The sequence below is a fragment of the Grampus griseus genome, assembly GCF_964374135.1.
Source record: "Grampus griseus genome assembly, chromosome: 3".
NCBI lineage: Eukaryota > Metazoa > Chordata > Mammalia > Artiodactyla > Delphinidae > Grampus > Grampus griseus.
In genome coordinates this window covers 94,381,113-94,398,203 of record NC_139019.1, presented here as the reverse complement: position 1 = coordinate 94,398,203, position 17,091 = coordinate 94,381,113, and the positions used below count along the sequence as shown (strand labels likewise).

Below are 17,091 nucleotides of genomic sequence, written 5' to 3'. Positions count from 1 at the left end.
GGACATATACCTGGACAAAACTGTAAGTCAAACAGATACATGCACCCGTACGTTTATAGCAGCACTATTCACAATAGCCCAAACATGGAGACAACCTAAATGTCCATGGACAGATGAATGGATAAAGAAGATGTGGTACATATACACAATGGAAAAATACTCAGCCATAAAAAGAACAAAATAATGCCATATGCAGCAACATGGATGCAACAAGAGATTATCATACTAAGTGAAGTCAGAAAGAGAAAGACAAATGATATGATATCACCATATGATATCACTTATATGTAGAATCTAAAGTATGGCACAAATGAACCTATCTACAAATCAGAAACAGTTTCACAGACATAGAGAACAGACCTGTGGTTGCCAAGGGGGAGGTGGGTGGGGGAGGGAAGTACTGGGAGTTTGGGATTAGCAGATATAAACTACTATATATAGAATGGATAAACAAGCTCCTACTGTATAACACAGGGAACTATATTCAATATCCTGTGATAAACCATAATGGAAAAGAATGTAAGAAAAAGAATGTCTACATGTGTTTAACTGTGTCACTTCACTGTACAGCAGAGACTGGCACAAAATTGTAAATCAACTATACTTCAAAAAAAACTTCTTTTAATTTTAAAAATATAAATTTTTTTTTTAAAAAAATAGACCATCTAGGGGCTTCCCTGATGGCGCAGTGGTAAAGAATCCTCCTGCCAATTCAGGGGACACATGTTCAAGCCCTGGTCCGGGAAGATCCCACATGCTGCGGAGCAACTAAGCCCGTGTGCCACAACTACTGAGCCTGTGCTCTAGAGCCCGTGAGCCACAACTACTGAGTCCACATGCCACAACTACTGAAGTCCGTGTGCCTAGAGCCTGTGCTCTGCAACAAGAGAAGCCACCGCAACGAGAAGCCTGCGCACCACAACAAAGAGTAGCCCCTGCTCGCTGCAACTAAAGAAAGCCCGCATGCAGCAATGAAGACCCAATGCAGCCAAAAATAAATAAATAAAATAAATTAAAGAAAACAATGTACCATCTAAGCCTCACTCATAAAAATTCCTGCACAATCTTCCATGTTAACTAGATGCAGAAGTTCCATTAACATCATCTCAAGTATGACAAATAAATGCCCACAAAGAAGGTTCTGGCTGATCAGAAACACCAATACTATACTTTATGTGAGTGAGAAATATTCTTTTATTGTGTTAAGGTACTAAGACTGGGGGGATTGTTGTTACAGCAATTGTTACCCTAGCTAAACTGCCTAGCCACACTGTCTCAAGTAAAGCTCATACAGATAACTTCTACTCATGGATTCAGCGTTTCCAATTAGTTTTCAGTATCCTATCTTTACACAGAAGTCAACCAAAGATTAGTGGACATCGGAAGACAGCTCGAACATAAAAGCTAAGGACAAAAGTAGGGGAGAAAAGCAACTGAGAGGAAACAAACCAAGTAGGAAGAAGAAAAATTTTAAGTATATATCATTAATACCAGAGAGATAAGAAAAGATAATCCAACTAGGAAACAGTAACAGCATAACACAAAACAGTAACATTCAGAAAATTTTTTAAAAGAGTTCACGTAAATTAAAAATATACAGAGAAATTTTAAAATTTGGGGGAAAGGATGGAAAATAAAGTGAGAAAATCATTCAAAAAATAGGACCAAAGGGCGGAAAGACAGAAAATAGAAGAGAAAGGATAACAAAAGTAGGACAACAGTCCAGAGGAATGCTGAATAAAAGGAGATTCAAAAAGAGAAGAGAGCAAACTGAGAAATTTTTCAAGGAAAGAAAACAAGAACTTCCAGAATTAAAGAGCCCATCAAGGATCCAGCACAACTAATGAAAACAGACTCAGAGCAAGGGTCTATGAAACTTTAGAAATTGCTGACAAACAGGACTCTACATATTTTCTGGACAGTAAAAACAGATCATACACAAAGAACAGGTAATCAGAATTGCATCAGGCTTTTCGATAACAATACTGGAAACTAAAAGGTAATAGAGCAATGCCACCAAAATTCTGAGGAAAAGTTATTTCCAACCAAGAATTCTACAGGCAGTCAATGTAAAGTTATACTGTTTTCAGACATGCAAGATCTCAAAAAAAATCTACCTCCCATGACCTTTCTCAAGAAGTTAATGGAGGATAACTCCTGTAAGCTATACCATGGTAAGGTAATAAACCAAAAAAATCAAGCAACAAGGGATCCAACACAGGAATAGGCAAAAGGAATACCTAAGATAACAAAGATCCTAATATGACTGCCATAAAACAGGTCCAGATTGGACCTAGTCAAAGGATTCCAGGAGGGATTTCTTCAGGAACATGAAACTGATAGACGATGTATATGACTGAGACAACTGGCAAAGACATGAATTAGTGATAAGTAAATAAAACTTGATCAAAGGAAAAGGCGACTGTATCCGCAAGGAAAATGAAATGTCAGGAAAGGAAAAACTAAGCACAGTTTACAACATGGTTCAGCTGACGATGTTTACACAAGAAATTAATGTAAACACCAAATACTGATCTAATCAAAATTATGAAGTAACTATGAAAGGACTGGTAGGATACAGATGCTGGGCGGGAGGGGTGGAAAAGGAGTTAAATAATCATTTTCAATAGCAGAAGTCAACAGATCACGCCCACAAGTGAAAAATCAGGCAACAAAACAAGCGTGTTATTTAGAGACATGTAATAATCATTGAGTTATCAAATAAAAGTACGTACCTGTGGGAAGGCAGAAATGAGACCATGTTGTTTTTTCATTATAAACCTTATAAACCTTATAGAACTATTATATTCTTTAACCTATGCTAATGTATAACTTTGATAAGCAAGCTAAAAATAAAAAAGGGAGGGAGGAGAGTATGGATTCTGCAACCAGACTATCGGGATTTATTCCTGACTATGGTCTATATTAACTGGGTGACTTTGAGCAAGTTACTTAACCTCTCTGTGCCGGAGTTTTCCTCATTTGTAGCAAGAATAACAGTATCTACCTCACAGAGTTGTTGTGAAGATTGAGTTAATATATATAAAGCTCTTAAAAACAACAGCTGGCACATAATAAGCATGGATTAACACTGACTTACTTTAGAAAATCTACCTCCAGGCCTTGTTAGAATTCTAATGATAGTGTAAAGGTCTTAGAGGAGTTTTATTTTAAGGAAAGTTATCTTTTTGCATTATATTATTGTTTATAAACAAATAACAGGTTAAATATGTTAAACCTTAATTATGTTTCACTATTTTAACAGTGAAAAGAATTTCTCATATGAACTTCAAGACTGCTACCTGGAATCATCTTTCTTAAAATACCAAGCAATACTCAACTAAGAAAATCAATACTGGTAAGAAGTCTTGAAATTTTAATCAAATAACCAGTCTAAGTTAAGATTAAACAAATAAGTCTCTGCTTACATAACACAACTTCCCTTTCTTTAAAAATCAATTTAATTTAACAGCTTTCATAAAGAAGCCTGGAGCTTGCCTCACGCTGATCAGATTTCCTAACACTATGTTTCATAACAAAGGTAAACATACATTTCAGTCCGTCACAACTCCAGGATTACATCAGTCTAAAGACAACTAGAGTTACATAAAGGCAACAACTTTTATTATTTTAAACTTCTTAATGCATACTGAAAATTAAATTTTAAAAATTCAGTATCCCACTAAACCTTATCTTTTCCTATGTTTCTTCCTTGTTCCTACACATATATCATAAAAGGCAACTTTAAAACCCAAACTTTCCTCTAATCAAACAGTAAATATGTCATTATCCTCTTCCCTCCCTCCCAAACACGAAGAATTTTTTTCTAAAATGCATTCATTCGGGCTTCCCTGGTGGCGTAGTGGTTAAGAATCCACCTGCCAATGCAGGGGACATAAGTTCAAGCCCTGGTCCGGGAAGATCCCACATGCCGCGGAGCAACTAAGCCCGTGAGCCACAACTACTGAAGCCTGCGTGCCTAGAGCCTGTGCTCCGCAACAAAAGAAGCCACCACAATGAGAAGCCCGTGCACCGCAATGAAGAGTAGCCCCCGCTCGCCGCAACTAGAGAAAGCCCGCAAGCAGCAACGAAGACCCAATACAGCCAATAAAAGAAAAAAAAATGCATTTTTCACTCCACTGAATGTTGGAATATCAAGAATTACCAAGATGAAAGAGAAAGTTTCTTTTCCCAAAGAGCTTAAAGCAAGAAATAAAATGAATATAGCTACTTAATATTTTTATTTCATGTTCTATATCTTGCCTTTTTTATATTTCAAAAAAGAAATAGATGTCTTTATAATAAAAGGGGGCAATCCCTGACATAAGAACAGCACAAATAATATACTATAAGAAGGGGAACAAATGATTTTCAGCAGCAAGATTATTTTCAAAGAAAAGTGACAGATATCTAGGAACGGCCTTAAAGAACAGATAGAATTCAGAAATGCAGAGAAGAGGGAATGTGAAGTTACATGATATTGGAGGCAGAAGGAAAAGTTTGGGCCAAAGCATGGAATCAAGAAAGTGAGCAGCATATATGAGGAATAATAATTAGTTAATTTTGCAAAAGGAAGAGGACTGTCTTTTTCCTAAAAGGAAGAGAAGTTTGAAAACTAAGCCTCAGAGCACTCCAACATTTAGGAATCATGAAGAAGAGAAGGCCCCAGCAAAGAAAATTCAGTGGGTTTTTTTTGCCAGACCTCTCCCAAGTAGGAAGTCTGGCTGAAGACTTGATATATGTGAGTAGGCTTCACTTTAGCCTGAGTGTATAAAGAACAAACAGTCATCATGGGGCTACCCTTAAATCCCAAACAACAAGCAGGGAAGAGGGCACCTGCAACAAATTATATTAACACGTGCCCAGATATTTCATTAAATTTCTTTGAACTCTCTGGCATTTTCCCCCACAATGTATAAAACTCTGTTAAAAATACTTAGCACAAGAAAGAAAGCACTCAATAAATGACAGCTATTATTAATACTCTAAAACTAACATCTACCATACTAAAATGTTTCCCACTTTCAGTGGCAAAAACCTTATTATTTAATTTAAATAACAAACAGCTGAGAAGGTGATAGACTGAGAGTTTGAAATATTTAAAGAGAGAGCCTGAACGGTGGTGGAAGCTGAAAGGTCTGAAAACTCAAAAACAAAGTAAAATTTGGGGAGGAAAGTTGGAGTAAGGTATCTAGACAATTCAATGGGAAAAGAATAGTCTTTTCCACAAATGGTGCTAGGAAAACTGAATAGCCACATACATAAAAATAACATTAATCCCTAGCTCACACCCTGCACAAAACTTACTCAAAAAGGATCACAGACCTAAGTGTAAGAAAACTACAAAACTCTTGGAAGGAATTATAGGTACTAACCTATATGACCTTGGATTCGACAAATCTTTCTTAGATGTGCAAAAAAACACAGGCAAAGGAAAAAATACATAAATTGGACGACATCAAAATTAAAAACCTTTGCACTGCAAATGATATCAGCAGGAAAGTGAAAACAACAAAACAGGAAGAAATATTTACAAATCATACATCTGTAAGGTACTTGCATCCAGAGTATATGAAGAACTCTTACAAACTCGATAACAAAAAGACATATAACCCAACTTAAAAATGAGCTAAGGATTTGAAAAGACTTCTCCAAAGATATGCAAACAGTCAATAAGCACATGAAAAGATGCTCACTGTCAGTGTCATTAGGAAAATACAAACCAAAATCACAATGAGATACCATTTGACATTCACCAGGATGGCTAGAATCAAAAAGACATATAATAAAATAACAAGAGTTAATTAGGGACTTCCCTGGTGGTGCAGTGGTGAAGACTCCGTGCTCCCAATGCAGGGGGCCTGGGTTCAATCCTTGGTCAGGGAACTAGATCCCACATGCATGCTGCAACTAAGGAGCCCGTGAGCTGCAACTAAGGAGCTGGCAAGCCACAACTAAGGAGCCGGTAAACTGCAACTAAGGAGTCCACCTGCTGCAATAAAGACCTGGCACAACGAAATAAATAAACAAATATTTTTTTAAAAAAAGAGTTAATGAGGATATGGAGAAATTAGAACCTTCATACGTTGCTGATGGGAATGTAAAATGGAATAGACAGTCTGGAGAACAGTCTGGTAGTTCTTTAAACAATTAATAAACAAAGTTACTGTATGACCTAGCAATTCCATTCCTAGATACACACCCAAAAGATGTGAAAATATATGTTCACAGAAAAATTTGTACATGAATGTTCACAGCAGCACTATTCATAGTAGCCAAAAATTAGAAACAATTCAAACATCCATCAACTGATAAAGGGATAAACAAATGTGGTATATCTATACAATGGAATATTACTTGGCCATAAAGAAGAATGCAGTACTGATATGTGCTGTGACATGAGGGAATCTTGAAAGCATCATGCTGAGTGAAAAGCAGCCAACCACAAAAGGCTACATATTTCATGATTTCATTTATATGAAATGTCTAGAATAGGCAAATCTAAAGACACAGAAAATAGATCAGTGGTTGCCAGGGGCTGGGGGGAGTACAGATTGGGGAGTGACTATTAATGGGTATGAGGTTTCATTTGGTTTGATGAAAATGTTCTAAACTTAGATTATGGTGATAGTTGCACAACCATGATTACCAAAAACAAAATCATTGAATTGTACACTTTCAATGGGTGAATTTTATAGTATGTGAATTATAAATTATATCTTAAAGTTTTTTTAAAATGTTAGGTGATTCTTTAAAATAAAAAAAAAAAGCTGGGCAAGTTTTTTAGCTTTCTCCTTAAAACATCTCTCAATGAAACTCTTCTCTGGAAGAATCTTGAAGGACTTTGTATTTTGTAATAAGAAGGAAGTTCATTCCAAAACAAGGTCTACAATTCATTTTGAGGAAATAGAGTATCTGAGAACAATCTCTGGAATGTTCTACAGTCCCTAAGTTATATAATTTTCCAACTAAGGATAGGAATTAGAAAGAAGTAGTAATAATAAAAGTAATAATAATAAAAGTAGTAATCAAAGTTATTATTTATTTAGGTAAAGTATTGAGTATTATGCGTCAGGTTTTATAAGTATTTTCTTATTCAATCTTCATTTAAAAAAACATTTTTCAAAATAAAAGTCCACAGTAGAAGTCTAGTTAAATAAATTATGATACACTATACAACAAACTATTATGTGGTCATTAAAAAATTATTTTCTGGATATAACACCAAAAGCACAGGAGAAAAAAAAAAAGGTAAGTTGGACCTCACCAAAATTAAAACCTTTTGTGCATCAAAGGACACTATCCTTTGAAAACAGATACCATTCCTTGGGTGAAAAAGCAAACCACTGATTGGGAGAAAATATTTGCAAATCATATATCTGATAAGGGATTGATATCCAGAATGTATAAAGAAGAGCTCAACAACAAAAAATCAAACAGCCAGATTATAAAGTGGGCAAAGTACTTAAACAGACATTTCTCCAAAGAAGCTATACAAATGATCAGTAAACACATGAGAAGATGCTCAATGTTACTAGTCAGTAGAGAAATGTATCCTATGACCCGTGTTCATAGCAGCATTATTCACAAGAGCCAGAAAGTGGAAGCAACCCAAGGATCCACTAACAGATAAATGGATAAACAATGTGTGGCACATACATATATGCAATGGAATATTATTCAGCCTTAAAAAGGAATGAAATTTTGACACATTCAACAACATAGTTAAACTTTTGACACATTCGACAACATAGTTAAACTTTTGAAGACATCATACTAAGTGAAATAAGCCAGTCATAAAAGGACAAACATTGTATAATTCCTCTTTCATGAGATTCCTAGAGTAGTCAAATTCATTGAGACAGAAAGGAGAATGGTGGTTACCAGTGGCTGGGAGAAGGGGAGAATGGGGAGTTAAGTGTTTAACAGTGTACAAAGTTTCAAGTGGGGAAGATGAAAAAGTTCTGAAGATGGAGGGTTAGTGATGGTTACACAACACTGAGAATTTACTTAATGCCACAGAGCTATATATACTACCTAAAATGGTAAATTTCACATTACATATATTTTAGCACCATAAAAATATTATTTTGTAACAATCACACTAAGATATATTGATGACAGGAAATGGAAGAATATATGTGTGGTGGGATACACTAGCAATCTTCCCCACTTAATTAGACAGCACATAGTAATCAAAACAATTCAGTGGGTCTGACACACAGATAAAAAGCCCTCTCCTTCTGGGTAACAAAGGGAACAGCTTTGATTTGATTTGACAGTTACTGATTCTTGAATTACAAGGCTCGAAGCAAGGCAGGACAGATGTAGATGCTTCGCACAATATTAGAGGTGGTTTAGTGGCTTCACATAAATTTTGCTCATCTATAATCAAGGCTGTGAGGTGTCTGGGAAAAATAAATACTTTTTTTCTTGAGTTGTATTACTTCACAGGTTACTTAGGAAACGAAACCAGCTTGACCACTGGTCTCATCAGTATAGAGGTTACACAGAATTGAGCACTCACTTTTACCTTCATTCACTGGGTTAGCTCTCCTACCTCTCCAAACCAGGTAGAGAAGAAAATAATTGAGCAGAGTCTCATTACTGAGCATCACTGACTCTCCTGTAGAGGCCAGAGGCATTGTTCAATTGTGCAAAATACAAGTAGGATTCAAGGAGAAATACCACTTCTTGTGGAGAGCATGTTAGGGATGATGTCATCAGACTGAAAGATTCGAAGAGACTGTGTGATTTGGCATATGGGCATGATCTGTCCCTGTCTTTCTCTCTGACTTCATCTCTTGCCACTCCTGCCTGTGATCACTCAACTTGCCTTCTTGTTATTCCTCAACACAAATTTCAGACCCATGTGAGGGATCCTGAACCTCTTTCTGCCTGAAACATTCTTTTCTCAGCTGTTCTCAAACACTCCCTCACTTCATTCAGTTCTCTTCTCAAATGTCAGGTTTTTAAAGAGGCTTTCCTTGATGATTTTATTTAAGATAGCCTCTCCTCCATCATTCTCTAGCCCCCTACACTGTTTCATTTTTTTTATAGACTAATCACAGTTGTTACATAATTTGTTTATTGCCTATTTCCTATCACTAGAATGTAAACTCATAGGGCAGGAAGGACATCAGTCTTACTCATTACAATATTAGCAGTGCTTAGAACAGGGGCATACAAACAACAAATAGATATCTGTTGAAGGAATATGGGCAGAGGAAGAGAGCATAGAGAGTGCAATGGACAGGTCAGATAGTATCCAAAAAGGCCACTCCTACTTTCAAAGGACTAAGTCCATATGTGCCTCCCCTTGGAGACTTAAGAACTTAACACCTGATGGCTAGTATACCGGCCTTTACTCCTCCTACACTGCAGTATTCTTGAGCGTTGCTTGATCCTTCAGTAAATAAAGTTGTTTATCCATATTGCAGTTCAAAGGATTTGGTAAGAGGAAGGCTCATAGGGCTGAATGTGTAATTTATCCTAATTTGAGAGTTTTACACAACAAGAAACTGGAAGGGGACTGCCTCCTCGAGGTGGTCTACAACTCAGGATCACCTCGGCTTAGCAGCAGCAGTGAAGAAATCCATACCCCAAAAAGCATAAGGACAACTCCAAGTGTTAAAGGATGAATTCTTTGACTTTATAACAAAAATTAGCAAATATTGCCCTTTGGGATCAAAAAAGGGAAGGGCCCTGATACACTCAGGTTACTTACAGAAGTTAAACTATGTGGGGGAAAAAAAAAAGATATACACAGAGAAAAAAATACATGCGAATTATTAAAGTGCAATTAACATACACTATTGTATTTTTAAACATTTAACAATAGAACAGCCAGACATTAACCAGGTATTTGGTTATCTTAAAGCCACAAATGTTCCATAAATCCAACAACAGCTTCAATGCATTCTTTGTGTTAGTAATGTCTAAAAGGTATATACTCTTCATCGGAATATTCTGGAAGAAAAAATTTAAGAAAAAATAAACAAGAAATACACTATCAATAGTTATCAATGGGTGGTGAAATCAAGGATGTCCCTAGTGATCTTTTTTTTTCTTTGGCCACGTCATGTGGCATGCAGGATCTTAGTTCTCCAACCAGGGATCGAACCTGTGCCCCCTGCATTGGCAGCGCGGAGTCTTAACCACTGCACTGCCAGAGAAGTCCCCCAGTTAACTTAATACTTAAATATTTTCCATGTAATCACAATAAAGAAACTTATTTAAAAATTAAAACAATAAATAATTGAACAATCAACTTTACCAAAGAAACATAATACAGCCACGTTATACAAGACCTTTCTCAGTCCTGAAAGGCAGAGGAATGAACTATAACACTGTCCTATTTATAACCTTTTCCCCCAAACCAAAAAAAAAATCACTGTAATCGTGAACATTTTATTTCTTCCTTTCAATACAATTTTCAACAGGTTTATTAAACTTAATTTTTTAAAGCAAGTTTTCAAGCATACTACCCAGAAAAATTGTGATTATATTTGAATTTTTCAATGATCCATTGGTGTAAGGAATACCTTGAACTAAGTAAGATCTTTTGTGGCACATGTTCAGAACCACGTATTATCAAGAACCATTCCTGAGAGTAACATCCTCAGAAGCAATCTAAAATTACAGAGGAAAAAACTACCTATTCAAAAGAAATAACGTGAGCTAATGAAGAGAGAATAGTGGACACTTCTTTGCCTACCCACATCCACTCTTCTCTTCCACCTTTCCAACAGAATACCAATTTTCTTCATGTTTCCACCCTCCTCAGCTGCAAGGGTGGATGGATCCCCATTCGTATAAGCTGTTACTGGTCTTGGGTAGAACTAATCAGGCTGAAGGGAAACACACAGTCCAGGATTACAGGAACAGATCACTCTCTCCTTGTGCATTTTATTGATTACAACTGATTTCAAGGAGGAAATCAGCCTTTGGACATCAATTTTTGTGAAGAGGAGGGCAGAGAAAGAGAAAGAAACTGGATCTATGATGAAGTCACTGATTTGCTGAATCAAATAATTTTGTAGTTTGTCTACTAGTCTGCACTTCCTATTCTGTATCCTAACAAAGTTCTTTTTAAGCAAATTTGAGTCAGGTTACATAAAACCCAACTTACTAGCCAAAAGCATCCTAACGCATATGGAAGGAAATCAAATCATTTTGAATTATCTTGTTAACAAAAGTCAAATACTATATGTTAATATGTGTTAATACCTTAATTAATACTTAGAACTGTTGACAACTACGTCTCCATCACAAAAATAAGTTTAAGTATCCCACCTGTCACGTTGTCTTAATAGCTGCCAAAAAAGACATCAGTAAACACCAATGCACCTTTCTTAAAGATTTTTTAAAAAGAAAAAAAGTTATACATACTTACACTTTATATTTTTTATGTAAATACATTCAAAAAAAAAAAGGAAAGAACAATCTGAGAGTTCCTTCTAGGGCTTGCATTTGGTTGACAAACAACTTAATAATCAGACATAGTTTATAAGAATATTGAGACAACTCGTGTAAGAGTTTGAAAACTTTCTTGTTGCACTTTGTGTGTATGCTTATACATACACAATTTTTTATATGTGTAGACACAACTAAGACAATTAATATTAAAAAAACACTTTTACTTTATTACAGATATTCACCAAAGGATATGCCATGGTGCATTAATAACGTGAGAATCATAACCCAAGAGCTTTTTTTTTCCTTGCTTGATGGCTATGTAAAAATATATCTGGTGGGGCTTCCCTGGTGGCGCAGTGGTTGAGAGTCCACCTGCCGATGCAGGGGATGCGGGTTTGTGCCCAGGTCCGGGAGGATCCCACATGCCGCGGAGCAGCTGGGACTGTGAGCCTTGGCCGCTGAGCCTGCGCGTGTGGAGCCTGTTTTCCGCAACGGGAGGGGCCACAGCAGTGAGAGGCCCTCGTACCGCCAAAATATATATATATATATATATATATATATATCTGGCTTATGAAATATAAATCTCATTAGTCATTTATAGTAATACACAAATATTGCCAAGCAAATATAAAAACACTAAAGTTTACTGTTGCCAAGTTGCTATGGCTAAATATCAATTAAAGAAACAAACCAAGAAAAATATTTGAACTTCTGCAGTCATAGCTCAAGGATACAGAAGGTAAAAACAAAAGTGGATGCATTCTGATGTAAACTGATACAGCCACTATGGAGCACAGTATGGAGGTTCCTTAAAAAACTAAAAATAGAACTACCATATGACCCAGCAATCCCACTACTGGGCATATACCCTGAGAAAACCATAATTCAAAAAGAGTCATGTACCACAATGTTCATTGCCTCTCTATTTACAATAGCCAGGACATGGAAGCAACCTAATTGTCCATCAACCAATGAATGGATAAAGAAGATGTGGCACATACATACAATGGAATACTACTCAGCCATAAAAAGAAATGAAATTGAGTTATTTGTAGCGAGGTGGATGGACCTAGAGTCTGCCATACAGAGCGAAGTAAGTCAGAAAGAGAAAAATAAATACCATATGCTAACACATATATATGGAATCTAAGAAAAAAAAAAAGGTCATGAAGAACCTAGGGGCAAGATGGGAATAAAGACGCAGACCTACTAGAGAATGGACTTGAAGATATGGGGAGGGGGAAGGGTAAGCTGGGACAAAGTGAGAGAGTGGCATGGACATATATACACTACCAAATATAAAATAGATAGCTGGGAAGCAGCCGCATAGCACACAGAAATCAGCTTGGTGCTTTGTGACCACCTAGAGGGGTGGGATAGGGAGGGTGGGAGGGAGGGAGATGCAAGAGGGAAGAGATATGGGGATATATGTGTATGTATAACTGATTCACTTTGTTGTAAAGCAGAAACTAACATACCATTGTAAAGCAATTATACTCCAATAAAGATGTTAAAAAAAAAAAGTGGATGCATTCTGAGTCCACCCTTGAAATCTTAACGTCTGACTCTAGCAGAATGAATCAAAAACTTCAGTTTAGAAAAACTGGTGTGACTTCGTATGTCCCTCACATAACAGCAGGTTGGAGGCACAATCAAACCTAAAAATCTATTACAGCGGGAACTGGAAATATGGACTATTAAAGGGTAAAGATGAACATATAAATTGTTGTATCATGAGGGAGGATAAATAAGAAATGGAAATCCAATGCAGTAAGGGAAACTGGTTCGCAAATGGTTAAACAGTTTTCAAACTCCTCAGTGTCAAATCAATATTGTTGGACTCAAACCTCAGCATCCTATCAGAGTACAGAACTGGTACCCCAGCCACACACCTAGATATCCCTTAATAAATTAAACTAAAAACTGTCAATATTATTGGATATCTACTTCTTAAAGACTTCTTTCAACTAAAAACAAACAGTTTCAGTTACAGCTATTTCATCATTACTTCTGTCCTAAAGGCATGGATTCTTAAAACTTCTAGTTAATAAAGGACTGAATTTTAAGAGTTGGAAGGGGAACTTCTTGGTGGCACAGTTGCTAAGAATCCACCTGCCAATGCAGGGGACATGGGTTCGAGCCCTGGTCTGGGAGGATCCCACATGCCGCGGAGCAACTGAGCCCATGGACCACAACTACCGAGCCTGCGCTCTAGAGCCCGCGAGCCACAACTACTGAGCCTACACGCTGCAACTACTGAGCCCACACGTTGCAACTACTGAAGCCTGCGCGCCTAGAGCCCACACTCCTCAACAAGAGAAACCACCGCAATGAGAAGCCCGCACACAGCAACAAAGAGTAGCCCAAGCTCACCGCAACTAGAGAAAACCAGCGTGCAGCAATGAAGACAAACGCAGCCAAAAAAAAAGAGTTGGAAGGAACCTTAGGAAATCATTTCTAATCCACACTCCATCTCAAGCTAGGAAACTCTGATGGATGCATTTAGCAAAAATGTATGGAGTTCTTTATATTCAAGGCTGAATGTTGATTGCTGGGGGTAACACAAGTATATCTAAAACCTGATACCTTCCTTTAAGGAATCTATAGGATGCTCCAAGGAATTTTGGGATGTGAAATAGAATATTATACTATAATAAAGATAAAAATAAAATCCTAAGAACCAAGAGAAGTCTTTAGGCAAGATAAAAGGATTCAGTGGATGCTTAAGTGATGTTTGAGTTAAGCATGGAATCTAGACATTTGGCAGTGGAAGGGAAGGACATTCCAGGCAGTGAGAATAGAATAAACTCTGATGCCCTGTACATGCAGACTTCATTTCCAACTCCTCTTTCCTTACGTAGTCTGCTTTTGCCAGGCCAGTCATCTTGGCACCTATTCTTCCAATAAGACAGGTTCTTCAAACAGGCATTCCCTCCTCAGGGTCTTTGCATCTGCTGCTCCCTCTGCCTGGAAAGAACTTCCCCCAGATACCTGTAAGGCTGGCTTTCTCACCTCCTTCAAGTCTTTGCTCAAATATCATCTTCTCAGTGAAAACTTACCTGACTATCCTATTTTAAAGTGTCATCCTTGCATTCCCTATCACCCTTCCCTGCTCTATTTTTCCCACAGCACTTATTATTATCCGGCATGGTATATATTCTACTATTAGCTTTGTCTATGCCCCTGCTGAAAGAGCAGAAGTTATCTCTTTGTTCACCTCCAAATTTTAAAACACTGCCTGCACATGGTAGGCATGACATCAATATTTGCTGACAAACAAATGGAATAAAGAGTGAATAAATGAATTGACTGAATGAAAAAGATTTCTGCCCTCAAACAGGTTATGATCTATCAGAGAAAGCAAATATATAAATAAATAAATAATCTTAAATTATTCCTGAATGACAAAAATAAATACACAGTTAGCAAAGCTCAATTTATAAAAGACCAGTAACAGTTCCTAGCATCCCCACTTCCACACGTCCAGCAACCACTAGATTCTTCTTTTTTACATCTCTTAGCTCCCTGCCCCCCCCAAAACACTGTCATGTAGCAATGACCATAAATGACACCAGAGCTGCCACTGCTGCAACAACTGTCTCTTCCCACATTAACCTTCACTGCTACCTACTGAGTAAGGTAAAAGATATTTCTGTTGCCATCGTTGGACAAGAGAAAGATGTATTCCTGGATTTCCAAATTCAATACATTTTTCTGTACGTGGTTAAATTCTACACTACAGAAGTAGTTACACTGATATTAAAGATTAGCCATGAAACCTTCTACTTTGATTAGTGCTTAGTTATTAAGTGGAGATATGGAAAAACACATTTTAAAATTGTTTCACCATTGGAACACACTGTTTCTACACTGCAAATGGATGGCACAGGCAAAATGGCTAAAAGAAAGATTCCTTCAATAAAGGCTAGCACAGTACTATATTTTAGGCAAATGGGTAGCAATGTAAAGTCAAGGGGATTTTTTCCACTCAGAAGAATCAACTAGAATTTTATCCTGGATGAAAGAATGATGTAGAATTCTTAGAGCATTAGTATTTAAATTATGCTACACTAAAACCAAACAGGAGTAGTAGAAAATATTCTTTATCGCCAGCAAAAGCAAAACTACTTAAGGAAATGAGGAATGAGCTCAAGATTTCTCACTTCAGCTAACACCTCCACAGACTGCATTATCATTTTAGGCAGTGACATTTCACATTTAATTTTTAACGGCAGGAATGATTTCCATCTGGGATTTATCTGCATAAAAGTGTTAGCCTTGGCACACTTTCAGTATTTAGCTGAAAGCTCATTTTTTGGCTCTAAGCAAAATTCCCAATACTACGCAATAGGTATTATCTCTACATTAATCCCACCACTGAGAGCCTAATATTGTGTTCTACATAGTGGTGAATTTTGCCCTCAGATAAGCACATCTGTCTGTAACCCTCCCTCAAACACTGATAAATTACTTACCTTCACTACCTTAAAATCTTCTGCATTTTTCAACAATATTTACACTTCTAAAAGAGTTTAACAGATATTACTATTCTTCGTAAGGAGAAAGAAAAACTATAAATTAGGACAAACTCCCTTACGTAGAAAAATGCCAAACCAGCCGCTGAAATGGTAACTTTCAGGTATAGCATCACAGTTCTAACTGGTCAAACTACAATCCTCGCCAGTTATTGCAGGAGTAGATAAATTGCAGCCACTGGGGGAAAAGCCACATAAAAACGTTAGGTCCTCACTTATCTTTTTCGTTAAAAAGGAGACACCTGAAAGTCACAGGGGCAGTAGATCCCGTAAGGCAACCTACTGGAGAGACTGTACTGAGCGTGCATGTCTCCAAACGCAGAAAACCAAAGTTCCTGCGTGACGACAGGATGGCAGCGAAAAACAGTAGCCCATCCGTCCACAGGAGAAGAGAAAGAAGTCCACCAGGAAAGGCTGGGAGTCACGGAGGTGGAGCTGCGAGACCTACCGGCTCCGCGCCGTCTCCCTCGGCTGCTAACAGAAGCCGCGGGCTGCAGATCGGCGAGAGCGCCGGGTGGGCTCGCGGGCGCAGGGGGGCTGCGGCTGACCGACTGGCTTCGGCCCCGCACCGGGAAGTCTCCAGGGCCTCGCCCGCGCAGCCGGGAAGCCACCCAGCCCACAGACAGGCGGAGGAGCCACCTGGTCAGAGCCACGTCGGAGGAAGGGAGCGCGGCGGGAGGTGGGCACCCGGCACACCCACCGGGAGGCTGACAGCCCGGAGCGCGAGACGGCCGGGGCGCGAGAAGGGCCGCGGCGCGCTTGAGGGGGTCGTCCTGAGGGCGCCGCCGGCCGCCAACGACTCCCCCTAGCCCGAATCGGCTGCAGCGGGGTACTCACGTAGGGCTGGTAGAACTTGGAGAGCCGCGGCTTCCCGTGGTTGTTAAAGATGAGGATCGCCTTGATCATGGCTGAGCCGGGCCGACCGGGTGGGAGCTGGGGGCCAGGGCGGGGGCGGGCGCGCGAGCCTCGCCTCGGGATCTCGCTGGCGATCCTTCCCCACCCGCCCCCTCCCGCACACGCGCGCGCGCGCGCGCCCCCCGGAGCTGCGGGGCAGGGCTTGGATAGGGCGGGGCCTGGGCGGGGTCGGCGCGGAGGGAAGCGGAAACAGCTCCAGGCCGGAGCTCGAAGCATAGGGGCG

General features: G+C 38.7%; 1 protein-coding gene across 1 annotated transcript in view; it reads right to left on the bottom strand.

Annotated features, from left to right (window-relative positions):
* The window catches only part of AP3S1 (adaptor related protein complex 3 subunit sigma 1), a 70,028-nt gene extending 53,073 nt beyond the window's left edge, over nt 1-16,955 (bottom strand). The window contains 1 exon segment of the mRNA XM_082651330.1: nt 16,791-16,955. Coding sequence (XP_082507456.1) covers nt 16,791-16,859 — 69 coding nt within the window. The 5' untranslated portion in view covers nt 16,860-16,955.
* Between the last annotated feature and the right edge of the window lie 136 nt (nt 16,956-17,091).